This window comes from Mastigoproctus giganteus, chromosome 13 (assembly GCF_048544385.1).
Source record: "Mastigoproctus giganteus isolate SK-2022 chromosome 13, ASM4854438v1, whole genome shotgun sequence".
NCBI classification, from domain to species: domain Eukaryota; kingdom Metazoa; phylum Arthropoda; class Arachnida; order Uropygi; family Thelyphonidae; genus Mastigoproctus; species Mastigoproctus giganteus.
Window position 1 is genome coordinate 132,622,102 of NC_143587.1, and position 23,968 is coordinate 132,646,069.

The following is a 23,968-nucleotide window of genomic DNA, read 5'->3' on the forward strand; positions in this document are numbered from 1 at the left end:
TTTTTTTTTCAATTCTGATGATGGCACCCGCTCCAGAAAAAGCATTCGATACACTTCCATAAATAGCATGGATCCATTGGGAAGTTGTACTCAAAGTCGAACGAATTCATAAGATTGAGGTATCCTCCAGAACGAAAATTTTCATTCGGCTATTTACTCCTCGGGTAGCAGATATTGGTCATCCTTCCTAGTTAGAAACTGAATTAAGTCCATGTTGGATTTCTTTGACCAACTGCCGTTCGACGGAAATGGATATGTGTGGAGAACGACTACTAAACAACAATTCTCCATCAAGCCTATCTCCTCATGTTCAGCCAGAGTTACGTGAATTCAGACACCCATTTGGTCAAAGGGATAGTTACAAGTGTCATGCTTCAGCTCCACAACAGTGATGCTTATTAAAGACTCGTCTCCCAGGGCATTACCGATATACACTTTTTTTAAAATAGCCGCTTTTTTTCCATTCTCTTCATTAAGTGATCACAGCTTCAGTGTTACGGCGATCACTGTCATTCTTAAACTCCATTATGAATACTGTAAAATATCTCTTGCCCTCTCAAATATGTGTCTGACATGCTTACCCATTGACACATTCTGCAGTCTCGGAGAAATATTCACTTCCACTTGATATAAATTTTAATAAAAATTTGTAAAGATTTCACATCTAACCATGAAGATCCCCCTGCTACACGAACTTAAGAGCAGAAGATTAGTAACATTTATTAATTAGATATTAATAAACTAGGCTTATTTTTAATCTTGAATGTCATAACATTTTTGGCATTCTAAATATTTTTAATTTTAGATTAGTTATAAAGTTAATCTCATTTAAACCCGTTTGATGTCAATATGCATTTAAATTTGAGTTCATTTTCTGTTCCATATATATTTTTTAATAGTGTATAGATCGTATAAAATTTTACACGTATTTTTGAAAATTACAGTGTATAGAAATCCAAGTGTAATGTAAATTGCCTTCTGTCTTCTCAGCCCTAAATCCACACACGATTCTAAGTGATTGATTCTAATACTCTTCAGGTTTGAGGTTTTTGCAATAAAAAAAAAAAGAAATGATATTAATGCATGCAAATGTTATTTTATCTCTGAATAAATATTAATTAGAAATGGAATATTATGAATTAGAAATGAAACAGTATTATTCCACCTATTTCAATTTTAAAATATCGGTGAGATGTTTATTTATAGATAATAATTAAGAATATTTATCCACGTGCAAATATTCTATTTAATGTCAAATGAAATGTCGTAGTGATTGTTTAGTGATGAATATTTTGAGCGTATGAAAGTATTATTAAATAAATCACTATACGCATCAACTGTAATGATCAATTTATTTTTCTTTGTATTCACAATAAGGCTTAATATAAAAACAACTATCATACCAACCACTCTGTACAAAGTGTAGTTTCTTATGCAAGTCTGCCATAAGATTTTTTTTATTCGGTGCTAGGAAGCTTATTACGCGTGTGCCCACGAGATGGCGCCAGTAGCACGAGGCAGAGCAACAGCCAACCTTTACTTTTCTCGTTCTGCTTCTATTACTACTATTTTTTTTTAATTGTTTTTAATTTATTTATAATACTGTTTAGATATAAAAAGGAAGCAAACTACAGATTTTTTGCACCTTCAGCTTCATTATTCTAAAATGCTACTGGTAATTTTAATGTGTCGATAGCTTTATAAGAAGGTGTAACAATATAAAGTCACAAAAAATTAAAAATAAAAAATGGAAAAAGAATTCTCTTTTTGGTTATGATTGCGATGGAGAAGTGAGCTGTTTTCATTGTGTATTCATATAAAAACAGGGGGAAAAGGCAGAGCGCTTCGGTCCTAAACAGCTCCGTTAATCGTTCAGAATTCCAAACATTTTGCTAAATTTCCTTTTTGTTTTTTTATTCTTGTATTTTTAGGAACAATTGTAAGAAAGTTCAATAAATAACAAATCGAATACTTCTTGAAGAGAACGCAAAACCTATATTTGTTCTAAAGTTAAGGCAGGCCCGTATACTGAGTCAACTCTCTAAGAAAATTTTAAAGTTTCAGTTCTATGATTGAATAATTGGCAATCATTCACCATAACGCTGATGTTTTGATTGTATGATGAGCTAACATCAGTCATCGTTTTAATTAACTACCACGGAAACCTGCTGAAGAACACAATTGTTATCACCTACTCTTGGTCTTCTAAATCTAAAATTTCCATCTTTCATATAATATGGGTAGCTACAAAGTTCAGATAAATAAATTGCATTATTTTAAGGCAGAGTAAAATAAAAACAAACAAAAGTAAATAAATTAATAGAAGTTGTCAGCTATCAGTATAATTTTATTTTTATTCAAAGTTAGAATGATAGGAAATATTTGTACAAAATGCCATTTTGTAGTTATGACTACAAGATGGCGCTACTAATCGCATTTAAAATTTGAAATGTTAAAAGAAAGTAAACCAATCATATAACGCAGGCAGATCGCAATTACGAGAGTGGCGCCATCTCTTATCCACAAAATCATACATTCTCTGTTATATACAAATATCAGATCTAGTGCTTAATTTTATTTATTTTAATAAACACAAATAAGCACCTTTGAATAAAATGTGCTTAATGCTGTACACAAATCGCCACTATATATTTCATTTATCTATTTTTTTATTTTAAAAATTAGTGCATAATATAAAGTAACGTGGATTGAATGAAACAAAATTAAATATAAAATGGAAAAAGAGAAATAAATTTACATATGAGATAACTCATAAATATAAATTATATAGTGTGTGTGTGTCTCTTGAATCATTTGCCACTACAATTTTCGTATTTATATTTCATCACATCTTTAAATACTCGTAATTACATACTCTATTGTAATCTAGATCTATTAAAGTTGAGAAAAAGAGACACTAAAGGTGTATAAAATCAGGGCGTTTTTATATTTGTGGCATATTTTGAAATTTTCAAATTAAATTAGAATTTAAATTAAATTTAAATTAAATTAGAAAAATACAATTCCGAACTTTGGTAGTGGGGGGAGGCTAATCGTGTCCGTATTCCTATTTAGTATTAGGTATTTTACTTAAAGCGCAAGTTATTTTTAATAGTTATGTATAAATGAACAATTTTGTTAAAATAATTGGATATATACTGACATGAATATATATGCAAAAGGAAAACTAGACAAGAAATTTATCGTTAAGTAAAATACATTAAGAATTTTTGTAATTTATTTATTCAAAGCTGGTGACGTTATTAGATTACTTGAAGGCTTTTCTACTAACTTAATAATATGGGGTGGATATAACGCAAGAGTATTAAAGTTTTGTTTAAGCACTAGAAAAGAATTTTAAACCTGAAAAGTTGTTGCTGTCTTTGGCAAATTGACCAAATTGCTTTAAGTATGCTCGAATTTTAAACTTAATAATTGTTCCATACATTTTTAAAGGATAGTTTCATTTCATGCAAACATATGCGTATTATTTGCATATTTTATCGCTACGTACGCTTTCTTCTAATGGCATAAGTTATATTCATTTTTACCATGCCTAAAAAATACCGCTGGCTTATTTGAAATATACTGATAGCTGGCAACTTCTTTAATACATTAGGATAATTTTCTTAACATATTCAGGTGAAGAAATTGTCTTCTGTATTATTATTTTAGCGCTTAGGGGTTAGAAATAGTAAGAAATTTGATTTTTTTTTTTTTTTTTTTTAATTATTGTTGAACAGAATTCTCGACTCCAGAATTCTTTGTGTCATTCCTTAAATGCCAGATCTGCTGAAGGTCACTAAATTTCAACAGGTAGTTGTTAAGAAAAGAGATAAACATTTTGAGGTAAATTGGATGCTTTGATTTGTAATAAATTTTTAATGTAGCTCAACAGCATGCGAAAAATAGTTTAGGATCACACCACACTTCCCCAGTGCCCAAATAAATTCAAAAATTCTTTAGAGTATTCTTAAATTTCTGTCTTAAGTACTGCAAGACTACTAAAACTTAAAGAGTACGATGTCTAAGAAAATTACTTAGCTGATATTACCGCATGATACCACTAAGTATGATTGGTCAATCCACATGATATCAGCAGCTTTTAGGCACACAATACAGCCTTTGATTAAACAATTTCGGCGAAAATTAAGAAAATGTTTTATGCACTATTAATAACTTCGATGTATTCGTATTTTACCTCTCTAATAAAGTCGTAAAAAAGGAACGTGAGCAAATGAAAGTCATAAGTTTAAAATAAAACAGATTTAATTTATATTAATCGTACATCAAGACTGTCGTTGACGTTTAATAACCAGAATATATAAAAATTCTTAAAAATTATAATTATCGTTGTTAAAGTAGAACGAGTAGTTTTATGCCAATCAACTACAATTGACTAATAAAACGTTATGCTAAAAATCTGCAATATTAAGATAAAGGAACAAATTTAACTTATAGAATTCTATAGAGAGGAAGCCAAAATAAAAAATAAAAAACTGAAGATTAAACTAAATATTTCAGTTTTTTTTTTGAAATAAAGGAAACAGAATTCGATCTCGTAAAATATTAAATCTAAACATTATTAATTAAATAAAATCGAATAAATAGAGACGGACAACTGGTTAATGACCGGAATACCTGTACTTTATTTATTAAATAGTATCATTGCCTACTGGATATAAGATCTTCAGGAGAGTGCCAAATCCTGGAATGTTAAATGCTATCTTTTTCGAAATACAAGGCATTGAGATATTTTATATTTCTCCTATGTATATGGTGCTTTTTTCTTCTATTATTTCAGGTTGATCATTGAGGAGGGGAACCTTTGCATTGGGGTTCTCGAATGAGCGTCATTTCTCTATGCTGAGAATCTTTTGTGAACGATTTTGAACATAGAGCAAAAGATTGTCAGCATAGAAAAACGTTTATATCTTAAAAACTTAAATGGAAAACATCTCAAATTAAAGAATTTCATGAATTTCTATAAGCGAATCAGCATGGACTGACAATAACAAATATTTGCATCCATATTATAGCATTTTTTTTTAAATAAAGACGAATGCTTAAAAGGACACAGAATAAATTGAAAAATGTGAAAAGACCTACATGCAATGTAGTAAATAGGATTCATTATCAATTACGTTTATTTTGGGATACATTGCTCTACGGACAATATATAAAAGTTAAGTCACTACTAGTTACAAAATGACAGCTCATGTTTAAATTGGGATAATGATCATTAAATTATTCTCTACAGCAGTGCAAGTCTGTTATTTTCTCTAATTATTCAAAATTTAACTTGCAAGAAAACTTTACATTGAATTACTCATATGGCTGTTCTTCCACATCACGTGGAAAATTATTGGATTCGAATTCTGGAAAAGTGGGAGTAATTTTCATGGGCTTTTTCACAACGTGGTTAAGTTGGTAACAAATACTGTGATACAAAATAAGAAACACCATTGTGCTTTCTGTATCTCTTCAACTCCTCTGACCCTGTGTGGCCTTCTCACAGTATAAAGAGAAAATTTATTTAGAAGTAAGGATATAACACGATTATGAGCAAAAATGAATATCCTTTTCAAAGATATGCATATGCTTTTTTTTTTGTTGCTTTTAAAGACATTCGCAATTAAGCGCAAAAAAATTAGGACTTTTTCTTAATATCTTTAAAAAGCGGATACTAATGTAATATCAGAAATATGTCCCAAAATATAAATTATCTAAAAAAGTCTGGATCGCCACAATCGGGGGCATAAAGAGTCAACTAATAAGAATGCTGGCTCGATTTCAAAGTCAGAAACCAGCTATTACTCCTAGAAAAACAGCGGTGCATTAAACTTTAATTATATATAAGCTCTTTCATAGATGACGAGGAGGATGCCACGCAAACAGGAAAATATAGCACAAATCAGCGGTACGCGTAAAATGTGTTTAGAAAACGAACCCAAGTCAGTGAAGGCATGTTTTTTTTTACCGTTGCAGTTCATTAGACATTTTTTTGTTTATTTTAGAAAATTACAGCCTAATATTGGAAGACTCATCTCTTCAATCTTCTTGCCTCATTCTGCAATACGTCTGCGAATAAAAAATCTTTTGAATGTTACATTTTCTTCAATACATCAATACAGAAAAATATATCACGATGCTCCCCTATTGCTGTGTCAGTGATTATTACTCTAAGATTTAAACTTGGGAAATAAAATCATCAGAAATGAAAGTGCTAATAAAAAAGGCAAGAAATAGAAATCAAATGATTGAAAAATATACTAATTAATATGCAGTTAGTGTTTTTTCTTCTCCAAGAGTGGGAGAAGTCTATATCCAGGCAAATATAAAAACGGAGACTTGATATCGTTACATTAAATTATGGTAATCAAATTCATAGCAAGTCCACAATGAGTAGTTTACCTCATGATCAGAACGCTCCTGGTGTCACTTTTCACAGAAAAGTAACAAATTATGAAGGGCAGCACAGAAAAAAGTTCATAGCAATGTTGTAGAACAGGATCGGTTTATTGCAAGATATTGGGAGAATCATCTTAATTCACCGTACTATAGATTTTAAACAAAGCGACAAGAAGCAGGAACGATTTTTAGATGCACTTGACTCCTCGCCTTCAACTACGTCCAATTATGCCTGAACAACGTGTTTGGAAGCGCGGATTATATTCATACCATAAATGTTTACAGCACCTCGGATTCCGCGCCTTGGATAAGATTGCCAGAAAATGCATCTGCAACGGATGCTGAAGAAGTTGTATAAAGATTCTGTGCATTGATTTATGCATTACATAATTGCACTACACAATACATTTATGCATTGCTAACAATAAAAACTGGAGCTACTGGTAGTGGATACGTTCAATTGGGCACATATTTTCCTTGAAGCTCCACAGTCAGCAAAGAAAATGGCACAGTATTTCTGTGTATTTAGGTTTGTTTACCTTCTTTTTTTTTTAGTTTCACGTAACGATGATTGATATGAGCATTTGCTACAAAAGTTTAGCCACAGATGCTGGAAGAAACGGTCTTCTTTAACTGCTGAAAAGTGTGGTATAGAAGAATCTCCAGACTGGAAGCTTACAGTTACAAAGTCATTGAACATTACTTGTTAGCTAGCAAGTGATTAGGCATGGTAGACAGCTATTTCCTTCTTAAAATTTATGGTGTATGACACCTACCACAAAAGTATTGTTGAGGCATGTATCATCACATGCCCAACAACATCACAGATGATGCCGGTGTGCTAATAAGCCGACTAACATCAATTTCCATTCTGGTTATAAGGATTTTCGTTCAAGACTGTATTGCACTGTGCCAGAAGCGAATGATTAATTATGAAAGAAAACCCAAGCATTCAGTATTTGGACTTCACTTCTGATATGCTTAGGAGTTACCTCAATATACAGTCCTAATTTTTGAGTGATATAAAAGAACACTTAGGTAACATATTAAAAAACTTCCTATTGGTAAATCCATATACAGTTTAGCTTCATGTGTATTCAAAGTTCCTCGCTTGCTATGAGTATCCAGCGGATCTAGCTGTGTTTGAAGCAAATTAATTGAAGAAAGACGAGTTACTTCAAAATACATTCAGAGGACTTCCCACTGAAACTGATTAAAATACGAACACACTTGTTTATTTTCGCTAAATTATTGCCAACTTCAGTAGTATGTAAACTTAGGTATAAGATTTAAATAAAACTTGTTTAGTGATAGGGTTTAAACATTTTTTTCATTCTAAGATTTCATACTAATATATTCGTTAGATTAATTTAATACTCTGTTTTTGCACTTTTATATTTAATTATTTGTTTTCCACAATTTTTTTCGAAATTAAATTATTAGAATTAATATTCTTTTCAATGATTATCTCATTTTATAGTCTTATAAAGTATGATAGTAGTAATGATTTGAAATTAAGAATCTTACTTGAGTAGATTTTGTGAAACACTTGACTAAAGGATCTTCCATTTTTGCATTATTAATTAAACAAGATAATAAAGTAGACCTATATCTAGAAACCATTATGTTATGAAACTCGGCTGACTTCATAGTAGTCATCTGGAATCTGTTTTGCGGCAGCAGGAAGTGTTTCAATGAAGGTGTTCCGTTTCTTGTCAAGAAATGCGAGATAAACTGTTATAACAGAGAATAAGTATTACACTTTTAATAAAACTGAGAAAACTTCCACAGATATTAACAAAATGTTACCACAAACTTATGGAGACAGAGCAAATTACTGGTTTTTGTACGGTTCATGAGATTTCTAGAATGAAGGGAAGACATTAAAGATGACGAACGATCCAGCCGTCCATCATCTTCAAGGAATGATTCAAAGGTAATTTAAATGGCCAGAAATAGTCTACTAATCGTTGCGAAGTTAGCAGAACTGAACATGAATAGAGAAACTGTTAGATTGATTGACCGAAGATCGGCACATAAAAGACGTCTGTGAAAACATGGTGTAGAAAAATTCCATCGATGAGCAAAAACTGAGCAGCGAAATTCCTCCTGAATTGCCAGGATTTATTTTTGAATAACGGGACTATTAGAAGAAAAATGTTACTGGTGACTTTTCGAGTATGACCTAGAAAAATTCCAAAAGTCGTTAATTGAAAAGTTCGTTTTCATCCAGGCCAAAAATGTGAGCGCTTGTTAAAAGCGAAGGTTAAAACCATTCCGATTTCCTTTCTCGCTATCAAAAGCATTTTCCATCGCTCTTCCAAAACAAACAATCTGTCAATCATTCCATACATTAGTATTTCGGTTGATTTTGTGTGGACCAAAAAAAAGTTTGTTTAATCTAGTTTACACACCTTCTAAATACCCATCTTTCGAAAAAAGGTACGCACAGCTAAATACGAATTAAATCGTGAAAATAAAATTTCAATTAATTAAATTTGTAAAATACAGCATTTTGAAATTCATCACGCATACCTCAAAACTTTTATATTAAATCTTCTAGTGGGCGATTCACACGAAATACTGTTTATATTTCGGAATAGACACATGTCCCAAGGAAGCAAGATGCACCATTGCTTCGTTTACTTATAATTAAACACCACAGCCTGTGACTTAATTAGATGAGCCACTCGCATGTCATTAATATATATCAAAGAAATTTTAATTACTAATGTCCGGTTAGTGTTTTGTATCTTTCTGTACGTAGCTAAGTTATAAGCATTATTATGCAATATTCCATATCGTGAGAATTCTCATTATGAGATGTTTTTTAAGAGATTTATCTCAATTGCATAATTATCTATCGGAAATGATAATTATATTATTATCTTCCATTCAACTTAATGGTATATCCTGTACTAAATATAAACAACTTAATTAACTAGAAAAGAGTTCATTTCATACATTGTCAATCCCAATTAACTGTTTTTGTACATAATTTTAGAGAAACCAAACATCCAATCCCTAAGCCTGATTTAGACAATGAATTTCGAAATGTAGCCAATTTTAATTATTTATTCGAACTCTTTGGGCTTTAATTGTATCAACTTTTTCATAATAATAAACGAATTAAAATACTTTACGTGGTAAAGTGCATTTATTAAACTTACTCAGTAGTACTCCATGTAACGTCCTTCTCGAGTTTAATTCAATAAATCCTCTCATTGAGAGGGATACTAAATTCAGACAATTTTCCACACAGTGGGGAAAACCAGCGATTATAACCACTGTGTTAGCTGTTGCGTTGAGATATGAACTCAAGTTTCTTATTTAAAGTCAGGTACAAATTACTGTATCAAAATAATTCTTAAAGAAATTGTTGAAGATCAAATTGCTTATGGCAAGGAGATTAGGACCACATTTACAAACTAACATTAATTATTTTCACCCTGATTTAAATAGCAAATTTTACCTAACTTTAAATAAGATATTTTAAGTAGCTGTAAATATATTTCATCAAAACGTGATCTTAGGTGGGAATAATGAGGAAAATATTCGCTAATTAGCTATTATGCCAATGTTTCCCAAAATGGACCGAAAAATCCATGACCGCTTAACATTTATAAATCACCTTTATTCAAGCTCGTCTTCATGAACACATTTTTGGTGGTCCTCAAAAATCAGTAAAGCTAAGAAAGTCACTTGCAAGTGAAAGAAATTTGGAATAGAAAATTGTAAACCATGTTAAAGAACAAGTTAGCGAATTTCCAAAATTATGAAATGAAAAAGAAAATTATACCTTACCTCCTTAATTTTACTTTCAGTTTGAGATTCTCAATTTTGAGAATAATCTCAGTTTGAGAGGAAACTGAGAATAATCTCAGTTTCCTCTCAAAGGAATAAACTGAGAATATTGAGGAAAATTTTGATTATAAATCAAAACCTGTACTGCTACCAACATACGTAATCTAATTTAGCGAATACGTGTTAATTTGGAAAGATTAAAGAAGCAATATCAATTTTAGAACAATGTACATGAACAATTGGATAAAAGTTCTGAATAGATTTACTCTTCCAAAAATTACGTATGCTACAATTACATTTTAAGCCAATTTAGTTATTCGATAAACTAAATTTATGCTTTATATTTCATAGCGATATTATCTCATTGTAGTATTATATGCATTGATTTAAAAGCAGCAGAAGTGGTGTAATTACAGCATCTCTACGTAAGCTTTAAGAATATTGTTTTTATTTCATTATAAATAACTGAAAGGATTCAACCATTGTACGAAGTATAAATTAATAAACCTATGTATCTATAGTTCCTTCTTAGGCTTGTTAAATGAATTTCATGCGCACTTTGTTTAAAACAAATCAGCTCTTATGACTTATCTTAACAGTAAATGTTGAATGGCAAGAGCTAGTAAACGATCTAATATTCATTATGTTATTCCAATAAAAGAATATTAGAAATAAGAGTTTTGTCCCCAAGCCAAGTTCTTTAGCTTAATATTTAAGTCCTTAAGTCTGATTCTTTCGGTCATTCTACAAAAATATCTGATCTGATAGTAATAATTGTGGAAAAAACCCCCATTCATATTATATAAATTACTATAGTGAATGCAAAGCAGAGTCATGTACAAATAATTGCTTCTTTTGGGTAGAGAGATCGTACAATGACTGTTTCAAAATCCCTGAGTCTGTATTGATAATTAAATTGCATAAACACATGGGAAAAGGGCATTTCATTTCGGAATTTAAATCAGTCCCTTTTAACTCGTCCATCAAAGTATGAAGAGGAGAAGATAAGACTATTTTTTTTTTGACATTGTATGAAAAGTGATGTCGAACTTAGATTTTTCTTTTTAATGTAGTTTTCTGTAAAGCATAAAAAACTGGCAAGTTATTTTATATAATAATACTCATAAGCGTAAATTAACTATAAGAACTCTTCACCTGAATTTGCAAAGAAATAGGTTTGCTAATATTTAGAACGATAAATCAATAGTTCTAATTGTTTATCATTCTCTCTTTCTCTCACTCTTTAAACATGACATCACCTTTCTTTTCCTAATACTATTTCACTTACATTCATCCCTTACTAAAGATCGAAATCAGAATAAACGCCAAGATGGAAGGCACAGGGAAAATCGTGTGAGAAACTCGATCGAGTAGCTCGTATCTGTTTGTGTGAGGGGGAGGAGGCAACTGGGAAGGAGAGGTGAAGGAGATTTTAGTATCGAAAACGTGGAGAGATGAGGGTGGGGAAAGGGGAGGTCACGTACAAAATATGGTAAGTGGGCATGCAGTTTAGTAAAAAAACACAAACAAACAAAGAAATGGTCCAGTCTTATGAGTGCTTTGTTCTGGACACCTAACATATCCAAAGGATTCAGACCTTTCCATCTTAAAGCAATTGGTTTGCTAGAGTCAACGGCATCAGGAAGACTGACAATCGAGTTTACAAACGTCTGAGGACAAACATTCTTGATGAACATACACCTCTTGTACATGACTCTTGGCGGGCTTCTTTGCCGAATTAATTGTGCAGGAACCTTCGTCCTATTGATAAGTATAGCGACCATCAATTCGGACATCTGATGTGATATGGAAAAACCACGTTTGCTGTTTCAGGTACACATTGGTTTGTTCATTTTGCTGGCTAGATACACAGTTACTCTCATACTGGCGTCGTGCGCCGTAATATTTCAAAGGAAAATTCGCGAGAGTACTCCCTATTGATATCAGCAGTAGTGGACACGGTATTGCATGTAGTGTCCCTCGAGAAGGGTGGAAAGTTATAGTAAGCCAGATCACGCATGGACTCCGACATAGGGATTGCGGTGTGGGCGTTGTGTCTTCCTCTACTGGTCGACGGACAAGGGGATCCCTCTCGAGACATTTCACGTGTTTTACTGCTCCGTCTTCCTCTGTGGCGTCGACAAGGCACATGGTCCTCTCCAGGCGGGATAAAGTCAGCATACTTTTGACGCTCTTCTTTCTTCTTCATCTCCGCCTTGTGCCAATTTATGAAGAGAAAGATGGTGAAAGTACCAGCCAGTTCACACATCATTAGTCCAGTTACTGCTAGCATAAAGGAAAAGCCGTAGTGGTATTGGAATATAGGTCCTTGAAATGACGACTTGGGCCGTAATTTGTTTCCAACCTCGGATTTGAAGGTGGAGATGTAAATTACCATTCCTGTTAGAACTAGTAACCCTGAAAGTAGAGAAATACCATTAAAAATCTGACAAAGGTATGGTTTCAAGGTTGTCAATAAATATCAATTGCAGTGATAATGCTGAGCTATTCAGAACTGCTTGAACTGAATTTAATAAGGAAGTTTAATATTATTCTTCGAAATGCTAATCATTCATTTGTTAATAAGCATTTAAAATCTTGATATTATAATTTTAAAGCAAAGATTCAAAGACAAATATTTTTTTATTTTTGATTTAGAACATGACATACCTAAATAATTTCAGTTGAAACCACAAAACTTAATAACAATCAGCCGTGGGTAAAATGTAAATCATATATTGCCGGCCATTAAAGCGAAAACAAAAAAAATTCGAATTACCCAAAGTCCTTGATATTTCTAACAGACAACTTGGGAACAAGCCAGTTATTTTATTAATACTGATTAACAAATTGGAAAGAAAAAAAAATGTACGCGATTTCATTAAACGGCGAGCGCTATAAAGAATTGAGATTATTCTCTTCTTAATTTGTTGTGCCTACTCGGTACTTAAAGTTTAAACCATCAAATTAATTCTTAAAGTTACTGTACATGAAGGGTATAATCTCATTCTATAGGTAGCACATCAAGCAAATTAAGTTTACTACTTAGCGTATCGATCTCATGTTCTTGGAGGCACTCTGCCACGAGTTGCCTTGGTATTTAATTGCTCTATTTGATTTCATTTATATTTACCACATCTTTTTTGCAACTCACATATCTCGTTAGCTGATCTTGGTTGATCTCAATAAATTTTGCGGCAGAAAGCATAGAGACACCTAAAACTAACGGAAACATACACAACGTCTATCGTTATGACTTCAAAGAGACCAGATGAAGCAAAGCCAGATGCAAAGCTACTGATGGCATTTGGCTTTGATAATCTCCAAACTCAATATCTAAGATATTACAAGACGCCTGGCAAAGCTGAGATAGAGAAAATAACTGAAACCTCGGACGAGAGCTTATGATGAAAATTGTTGAACAATAATAACAACAAATAAATAAATAACTATGTCAAAGTGGCCAACCGGGTTAGTTAGACAGCTGTCATAAAACCATGTTTTTTTTTTGTTGTTGTTTTTTTTTTTTTTTAATAAGGATTCCATTCTATCTAAATGTCCCTATACTGAAACGATAAAGAACATTTCTATCTAAATATCCCTCTTTATTGCTGCTTCCAAGACTTTCCCTACCAGTGAAAGTCTGACCACCGAACTATAGTTACTCACTTCGCTCTTAAAACCGCAATGTACTGGCGATATATTGGCACTTCCACACTTCAGAAAATCTCCTCAGTCCAACGAAGCAATCACAATTAATCTTAATAATCAGCTCCTTCAAAATTTCTGAAGTATATGCCACGACTCCAAGAACCATGCTTGTCTATAGGCTCGAAAGTTCTTTTAATAAATACTCAGCTGTAATTTTAATATCGCTAATTTCTTATTGCTCAGCCTCACATGCACAGCGTCTCCTCACTGTAAAGGATACGTTCACAGTGAGAATACGATATTAAAGTGTAAAGATTTTAAAATTAAAAGTGCAAGAAAACAAGGATTGCGCCTAACTTTGTTCAATCATAGTGTAATAGTATTTATCACAAATATTTTGATATATTCACTGAGCTGGCTTTGCATCAGTGGCGCTTCCTTTTGTAGGAATAGATTGGTCTGTAACGCCGGTGAAAGTCGGGAACGACTGATTGTAGTTCGCACACGTGGCGATGAGTTTTTGGGTGTCTGCGAGAAAGAATGGGCCAGCATCAGAATCGTTATAACTTCGAATGTGGAATGATTGTGGGGACAAGACCTGTAGAACCCTGTCAATACACTACAAAACAACTTTCCTACCAGCAATCACCTATGCAGCAGCGTTGTGGTTGTGAACAGAAGAACACTTGAAACGATCCAAAGGACCATATTACTCACAACAACGCGAGCTTGCAGCACAGTAAGCACCCCAGCACTGCAGGTGCTTGCCGGAGTGCTCCCCATGGATCTGGAGGTTATCCAGGCAGGGTTGCTGTTCCTGCTGTCCAGGGGAGTGGCTGCCACCCACCAGGGCTACACGACTGATCCGGCGAACAGCCTAAAGAATGAAAAAGTCAGGTTACAGACCCACCTCCTAAACCTTTGGCAGAGAAGGTGGACTGAGACTACCAAGGGAGAAGGGAGAAGTGACAAAAAAATTCCTACCGCACATTTGCAAGATATATCCAAAACAACCGATGTGGTACTTCCCAGGGTACCGCATGACAACGCTGTTAACAGGACATGGCCCCTACAATGAAAAGCTTTTCGGGCTGGGTCTCACCGACGATCCCAGCTGTACATGCGGGGAGAGCGAAAGCTGGAGCCACATAGCTTATGAATGCCCACAATATGAGGACCTCAGAGGGACTCTCATAACAAGAATCAGATACTTTCCGAAGGGATTGGAGTCCCACTTCCTGGACTCAGAGGAAGAATACAGGGCGCTCTCCCTCTTCGCGCAGGATCTATTCCCCAGGAGGAAAATGCTAATTGCAACTACAGCAATCAACACAGAGACTGGCAAGAAACGCTACCAGATGAAGCAGAAAATCGAAATTCGCGGGATACCAGACTCGACCAAATGGAACGCTGACAACTGGAAAAGACGTTAGGACGGGGATTACCCCATGAGTGACATTGAAAACAGAGAAGAGACAAAAAGCAGCATAACTGCCAACAGACTGACGGCTACCTGAAGAGGGCACTCTAGCCCCCTTCATCTTTTATTCCCACATTCTTGGGGAGGGGACGACCTTCATTCCCTCCCCTTCTCGCCACCCTACATCTTCTACTGTGGTCGGGCATGGGCATGCCTCACTGAAAACTGGGGCTACCTATTGGTCCCATATTTCTGTCTCTCACCCCCATCCCCAGTCTTCTGTCTCCCCCCATTTCTATCTTTACGCTAACGAAAGCCCCACACAACAAAAATTAACGTGCCAAAAATCCTTTGAGCCCAAATTCGGCATAACAACCTTAGTGATCATACCCCCACGCCAACGCATATGTAATTGTACATGTGTATGTATATATATATATATATATATATATATATATATATATATATATATATATATATATATATATGTGTGTGTGTGTGTGTGTGCATCGTCACTAACCTAATGGATTTTTTTTTTTTTTTTTTTTTAGGTCCTAGCCGCTGAAATCTCAGAAAAGTAAGCGGCAGGACCTGCCAGAGTAAAACTGAGTCTACTGGGTTCCTGGTCTGCCTCCACGGGGCGTAAGTGGGGCAACGTTGGGCCTCAGCAGGGATCTAGCGGCTAAATGACCAGATGAACAACGGTACACGACACTACACATGAACAAGTCCCTCACACTTTTAAATCTCTGGCATTTCCCAGAGAACTGGTTCACCCACAATGAAAGCAACGCGGAGATGGGGGAAACCCTGGTGCCGTATGACAATAACACACTTTACTGCACGTGCTAGTATCTCGACAAAAGCCAAAATGGTTAAGTACTCCCATTCTGTGGTGTCATGAGTCTATCTTCCATGACTGGCTCAACAAGCCAAAGATGACATGTTGGGACAGTCAAGTATGACTGAGGCCAGGGATTGGCGTCGTGTGCCTCGTCCAGTAACACAGCAGCGATGGAGATTAGTTAGTAGAGGATATGGTAACCGACGGTCGTCCAGAGTACCCATGCTTACCGAGAGATATAAGAAACTGTACTTTGCATGGACACGTTAGCACCAACGACACGTGGAATTCTGTCGCCTTGTCTGCTGGATCCCGCTTCCAATTGTATCATGCTGATGGGCGTATCCCCATTTGGATAAGGCCACAGGAGGCCTTGTCACCTGGATGAAGCGTTGTAGTTCAGCGGGCTGGAGGCAGTATGTTATGGTTCGTGGGCAGTTTTCGTGGTATTCCCTAGGTCCACTGATCGCCGTTAATCAACAACTCGATGGTAGCATTAAACTTTCTATTGTCACCGACTAAGTGCACCCCTTCACGACGACATTGTATCCAGACAATTGCGCGCCAACGATTTATCAACAAAAAAAAAAAAAAAAAAGGGCTGTGCCACAAGCCCGGCAGTTTGCTGACTGGTTTCAGGAACATGACAATGAATTTTCCATCCTGACATGGCTGCCGAATTCAACCCAGCTCACTCCAACTGAGAATGTTTGGGATCCAGTAGATTAGCAGACGAAGTGCAAAGGTCATCCACCTGGTAATGTGAGGGTATTACCAGTAACAGTGTGCAATGCATAAGTAGCACTACACAGGACACCTTGCAACACTTTGTGGAATGTATGCCAAGACGTGTACGGGCTGTATTAATTGCAAATAGTGGCCTCACGTGGTATTAGGTATGTGCTGTTAATTCAAAGCCAAATTAATGTATATACCGTATACACATAAACACCCTCGTCTAAAAGTTTGGAATCACCTTTCATTTTCCTTAATATTCAAATTTTTTTTTATTAAAATAAGGACCAACTTGTTTACCAATTTTCATTAAAATATTTTCTACTATGTATAAAAATCAAAAAAACTTAAATAATATTTAAGAATTATTTTAAAAAAAGTTAGAATAATTGAAAGTATTCCATAAAGGTGTAGAAGACTCCTGAATGTAATAGAACATTGTAGTGTTGGACATTGTAGATGATCCTAGAATCGTAGATTACATTGTAGATTATCCTACACTATTCTAGATAGTGGGACTATTGTTTCAATATTATTATAGAAGATTATAAATAATTCTAGATTGTTTTGCAATAATATAAATTGGGGAGTTGTAGCTCAACTTATAAAATCTAATACCTATCCTTCAGAAAGATAATTTGGTGTAAGTTTTGTGTATTATTTCGTGGTAAACATGGCAAGAAATAAGTGTTGAAAAGAAGTTGGAAGATGAATCCAAATTTGAAATTTTTGGATCTAAGTATAGCGTGTATGTGAAAGGATCAATGAAGAAAAAATCATGCCAAGTTGTTTGTGGCACGATTGCAGCACATTGGTGGTTCCATCATGAGTTGAGGTTGCTTCTGTTTTTCTGGAGTGGGTGACTTCGTCACATTAAAGGAACTTAAAAAAAAAAAAAAAGACTGCTATAAAAACATTCTTGAATATAATGCAATATCCTCTGGACTTCGACTTTGTGGAATAAATTTTAAATATTACAACAAGACAAAGCACAGCTTTAAGATGTGCAGGGACTTTCTGCAACTAAACAACAAAAGAGGGGCCACTGCAAATTTTCGTGTAGCCATTCCAATCGCCTTACAATAGACTTTTAAGACCAATGGAGTTTTTTATGGGATATAATCATAATTAATCCAGTGTCAGCAAGAGCAGTTGATTGCATGAAGAATGATTTTGACTTAACTGTCTGATGGCGCATAATCTGATATGGTTCGTAATTAGATTAATCAAAATCTTAAGGTTCATAATCACATTCTAAATCTAAAAATAACAAACATTACACAAATTAGATGCTATCGATAATTTCTATTATTGGAATAGAAACGGAGAAAATAAAAAGGTTAATATCTTTTTGTACAAGTTGGAAACTTTAATGTACATGAATTTATTATTATTTTTTTTACCATATTTTTTAAAAATCACATAGTTTTCTTTCCTATGGAAATGAAGCAAAAACCTTTTTACATTATCTTCATCTCACTTAATCTTCTTCAGCCTCTTCCTAATTCTCCAGACTGTTTTATTTTATTATTATTATTTTTTTTCTTATTTGTGTGAGGTCAGAAGTCTTAAGGAAGTTCAATATTTCTCGAGTTTATTTTGCCACGCAGCCCGTGACACATTTAAGAAACTTTTAGTACTTTCGTTTTGACCACCAGTGACAAATGTTCGAAATAACATTGGCGGTTGCTATGGTTTTTGGAGATAAAGAGAATGACTCGCGGGCATTTCGTAGTTCTAAAGTTGGGTCGTGTTCGTGCATTTAGAAAGCAGCGTAGGCGGAGATTTTGTTAGCTCGTCATTCTCTGGCTAACTTTTGACACAACAGGTTGAGTCAGTGTGCTATTAACTCTAAAATTCCACCGAAAATGAATTCGACGCAATGATTCGTAAATTCACATCCCCGACCCTGAAGATCGATAGTTGAAAAAATGCTGGAGTTAACTGTAAAAATTATTTAACTTTTATTTCATGAAGTTATTTCAAAACATCAGTTTTAAGAATTTTTCAAAATAACATTCATTTCCGTTGTAAATAAGAAATGATTAAATTCAAACCTTGATGAACTAGAGCTCCAATAAACATTGTCAATAATTTTTATTAGGTGAGGCCGAGAAAAATTTAATAGTTTTGAAATAATATCGAATTAATATAATTTAAAAGAGCTGAATTTAGAAACCTTTATTGCAATAATAATAATAATAGTAATACAATGGATACATTGCAATGTCGCCCTTCACGGCCACAAGGCCAGGGGTTAACAGTAATATTGCAATATGTAAGAAAAAGAAATTAATAAATTAAATATAAAAATACATATGTGAACGAATAAAAAGTAAATACAGCTCAACACTCAAAGTATAATACAATTTAAAACATCACAATGTACAAAGAATATATAGGTGGAAAACTGCAAGGTTGGTTTGTAAGCCATCTTCATGTCGCATTGCTGGATTGCGGCGTTAAGGCGAGCTTCAAGGAGAAGACTCAGGGACAGGGAAGTACAATTTAAGGATGCGGCGTCTGTACTCCTTATCACTAGAAAACTTATTGAGGTCAGCATCCAAAGACTGGGCACATGAAAGTAGCTGAAATGGCAGAAACCTATCGGATAGGTGGAGACGGCTGAGATGTGAGCATAGAGTTGGAGTCGCTCTGAGGGAAGGCTGAGGGACTCTCCAAGAGCACAGGTCCCAGAGTGATGGTGCCGAGATCTTTCCAGTGATCATTTTTACAGTTGTGGTAAGGCATTTTACCCTAATTAGCGTGGAAAGCCTGTGAATTTTTTTTTTTATCAAACTGGCCGTTTCAGTTGTCCTTAACTGTGGAGGAAGTTTGTTTGTTTATGGCCCATTTTAAGAGCCAAAACTTAGTAGAAAAGAGTGGTCGAATTGTGCTAGGGGCGGCAGATGCCCATACTTCTGCAGCATATAGAAGCGGAGAGTATACCGTGCTTTTTATATATCTTCTGGTGGTCGTTACTTCATAAATATAATGTAAATGCTGTTTGGCCATCCATCGGAGTCGAGCTGCTTGAGTGAGCAGCTTTTCCATGTGGTTTCCAAAGCAGAGCTTAGGATCAAAAACAACCCCCAAATCAGTATGTTTCTTGACGATGGGAATAGGGGAATTGCGTAGTGTTGGCTGAATATAGGAAGGCGTTTTCTTTAATGAGAATATCATAAATTCAGACTTTTCTGGATTTATTTTTAGTCCAAACTGGTTGAGGTAGTTTGCAAATTCCAGGAGTATATTGTTAATTGATGCTGTTATCATAAGAAGATCATCATGTGGAGAAATCAGTGTGAGGAGTTTCATATCATCAGCATAACATAGAGTATCATGCCTGGACTCAACAAGCGGCGAGATAAGCGCTGTAAATAAGAGGCCGGATAAGACACCACCCTGTGGCACGCCTGAAGAGACACATCGCTCGTAAGTTTGGCCGTGGACAGTAAGCCGGATTATTCTATTTTGAAGGAGTGAAGTGAGGAACTGTAGAGTGTCTCCTTTGATTTGATAATGGTCTGAAAGTAGCTTCAGCATTGCAGGAACGTTTATTGAGTCAAAAGCTACTTCGAGGTCTACATAGGTGACTGCAAGCTCTGCATGAGATTCAAACGCAGAGAGGATGGAGCTGGTGGTGGCTAAGAGATTAGTCACAGTGGATCTATGAGGAAGAGAGTAGTGGATTTGAGGAGGCTGATGTGGAAGAAGTTGTTTAGTTAGAATGGGGAGAAGTATCTTCTCTAGGAATTTTAGAAGACTTGAGGCGTTGGAGGTTGGCCGGGAGTGCTTGGGAAGAGTAGGTGATTGAATTTTTGGTCTAGGCTTCACACAAGGTCGATGTTCCACTGTTGGGGAAAGAAATTACTTGACAAAATAGCATTAAAGATAGTTAGAAGGGGACCCAAAATGTATGGGCTAAGACATTTAATAATGAATTGGGGTATTTCATCTGCACCTGCCTTAGCAGAAGCCGGTGTAGAATTTATGGCAGCAAAAAGCTGTTCCCTGGAAATTGATACTGCAGATAGCATGTCAGGTGGGTTTCAGTTGTTGGTGTCTCAAGATGAGCACATTGTTCCGAGTTCGATGCAAATCTAGATATAAAGTCTAGCCACTGGTTAGGTTCAAGTTTTTGTGGGAAATCAGAAGGCCGTTCAAAGTAGGGGGTTTTTCCTCTACGAAGGGTGGTGTCTATATACTTCTTAATTGCTTGAAATTTCAGCCTGTTGAATGTTGTACGGGATCTAGAGTAGGCTATCCTGTCTTGAACACTTTGCGACCGCTTCCACATTTTGTGGAGTTGCTGTTTTAATTTGAAGCTCAAATTAAGATGGGGAGTCCACCATGCTCTGGACCGAGGCATAATAGAAATTCTCTTTGATGCTGAAAATGTCGCAATCGTCTTAAGCCAATTAGTAAGCAGATTTACTGCAATTTCAAGATCACAGTTTTCTAGGACTGACCACGGGATGGCAGAGGCAGCCTCAACACATTTAGCACAGTGCTCAAAAATCTGGGACTAACTATTACTCTGGTGTTAATTGAATTCACAACATTGAAGTTTGGAGCAGATATCTGTAAAAGAACAATAATTGGCTTGTGGTCCGAATTAAAATAAGTCTCTGGCATGTAATCAGGTGTGCAAGGAAAAGAGACAAGGATGAGATCTAGTTGATTGTTACCTCTGGTCGGAAGGTCTTTAATTATTTGTAACCCTGTACAAGATAGGTTTGACAGGAGCATTTGCTGAAGGTTAGCTAGTTGGGGAGGAAGATTAAAGTCTCCACAGACAAAGTGCATAGCTGAAGGATGAAGCTGGTTAATGATCCAGTTTGATATTTCATGGATGGCGTCATATGAAGGTGCTGGGGGTATATATATGGTAATTACATCTATAAGAACGCCATGGTAGCTGAGAGTATTATTAAATAATGCACTTTATGAAATTATTTCGTAAATTGAATTATTTATTCCAACAAAATCGTATCTGGCATATTAAATATATTAATAAATTGGGGATAATAAAATATGGCGATAAGTTAATCAATAATAATAATAGGCAATAATAAACATGAAAGAAATCAAAGATATAAAGACCAATTAATAAACAGCTCTTTAGAGAAAAATAAATTAGCATAAACAACTAAGAGCAAAACAAGGAAATGCCACCAGGCATAATGTGCAGATGGTCACATGAGATGGTCAAATCGAATATTATGGACAGATCAGCAAGAAGGGGGTGCGACTAGTTAAGAGAAAATGCAGATTTTCTCTCATTAGCAAAGATGAATCGACTAAACATCGAGAGAGAAGAGGGGGAGCTGCTACATATAACGAATTCGCCTACATATAAATAATATAAAATAAACTACTTTGTTTGAATCTTTCCTTGTTTATACCTATCCAGCTTACTTTTGAATCCCTCCAAGCTGTCAGCCTCAACCATCCATGGAGGAAACTTATTCCAGTAATCAACAACTCGCTGGTTTAAGAATAATTCCTGAAATCCAATCTAAACCTTTTCCTGTAATTTGAATTTGTGGCCCTTAGTTCTGGAATCATCAATAAGATTTAAAATTTCACGCTCAATTATTTTACTTTCTCCTCTCAGAACCTTATACACCTCAATCAAATTTCCTCTAAGGTATCTTAGTTACCAAACCGTGTAGCTCACATGTTCGAAGTCTTTCCTCATGAGGTGATCATCTCATTGATCTCTCAAGGGGCACTGCCTGTCTATAGACCCTTTCAAAAAGCTCAATATTCTTTTTTTGGTGCGATTTCCATACTTGAACACAGTATTCCAAGTGCTTTATATGGTTATGGTTAATATGGTTATATGGCGAGATTATGATTTCCCTAACTCAATAGCAGATGTTCGATATTCATCAACAGGACACCATGGGCTTTCCTTGCCTGCAGTCCACACTGCACAGACAACTCATGTCTAACCGTATCGTAACTTTCAAATTCTTTTCTTCGTCTACTGTTTTTAATTCAAACCCACCAAATGCATAAGTTATTTTGGAGTCGTTATCCCACGAGTGTAAGAATTTGAATTTAGTCGCATTAAAACACAGCTGCCATTTTTCTGGCAGTCCCTGAAGTCTAAGTCGTCCTGAATAATAATAATATTTATTCACAATTTTACAAGGATACAATTCGCGTTACAGGCATCCAGAGGAATCTAACAGTCTAATTGGAGACATTATATTTACTTACATACATACTGCTAAAACGTAGAAAAACTGCATAGAACATCCATTGAATATATACGACATCCATATAATACACAGAACAACAATATAATGCATATAACTTTCAGAGAATTCATAAATCACAGCGAAATTATTGCTTTCTCCAAAATAATATTAACCCAAAATAGCTTTGAGTTATCGATAACTGCTGAATATATTTCACTTGGAGTCAGTTTGTTTTAATGACAGTTAAAGGAGTGGTGACTGCACGTGAATATAGATTTTCTTTTTTTCTCTGTATGCCGAATCCCGGGACCACAGATTAAAATCAATGTCGGTAGAGCTCAGTGCACCAATGATGGTGTTGGGAAAGTGCCGCTTGAAGGTCAAGAGCTTCTGCAGGTTTGAGCAGAACACTGAAGGGTTTCTGAGAGGTCTACCCGGGATTTTTCCAGCCCACGAATTCCCAGATGTTTATGAAGCTGTGAATTGCGGAGCACAGATTGAGTGCCATTGTGAGTTTCCGCACATATGCCAAGTGCTGGGCTGGGGTGTAGCTAAGATTTTTACAGAGCTGTGATCTTTATGTCGTATAAGGAAGTTGAGCCCAATTGTTGGCCCACTTGAGGACACAGAATTCTAGACCCCAAGGTATCTTCATTCTTGACAATGGAGCTGCGGACCACACTTCAATTTCAATAACGTAACCGATAATTGAGTTGAAATAGTAGAGGAGAGATTTCCTTCTTTCTTTATTATGAAATCTGCAGAGGTCGAGTTTCATGCCCCAGAAGGCCGTAGCTCTTCTAGGAGCAGTTGCTGGATTTGATCCTTATAAAGGAATTTTCGTCCATTATCACCCCTAAGAATTTAACTGAATGAACGGCTACGAGTAGA

General features: G+C 35.2%; 1 protein-coding gene across 1 annotated transcript in view; it reads right to left on the reverse strand.

The window, feature by feature from the left end:
* Positions 1 to 11,604: 11,604 nt before the first annotated feature.
* LOC150076450 (voltage-dependent calcium channel gamma-7 subunit-like) overlaps positions 11,605 to 23,968 on the reverse strand; it is a 305,179-nt gene continuing 292,815 nt past the window's right edge. The window contains exon 4 of the mRNA XM_090387543.1: positions 11,605 to 12,633. Within this exon, the coding sequence (XP_090243669.1) occupies positions 12,095 to 12,633 (539 nt within the window). The 3' untranslated portion in view covers positions 11,605 to 12,094. The remainder of the gene's footprint in view (positions 12,634 to 23,968) is intronic.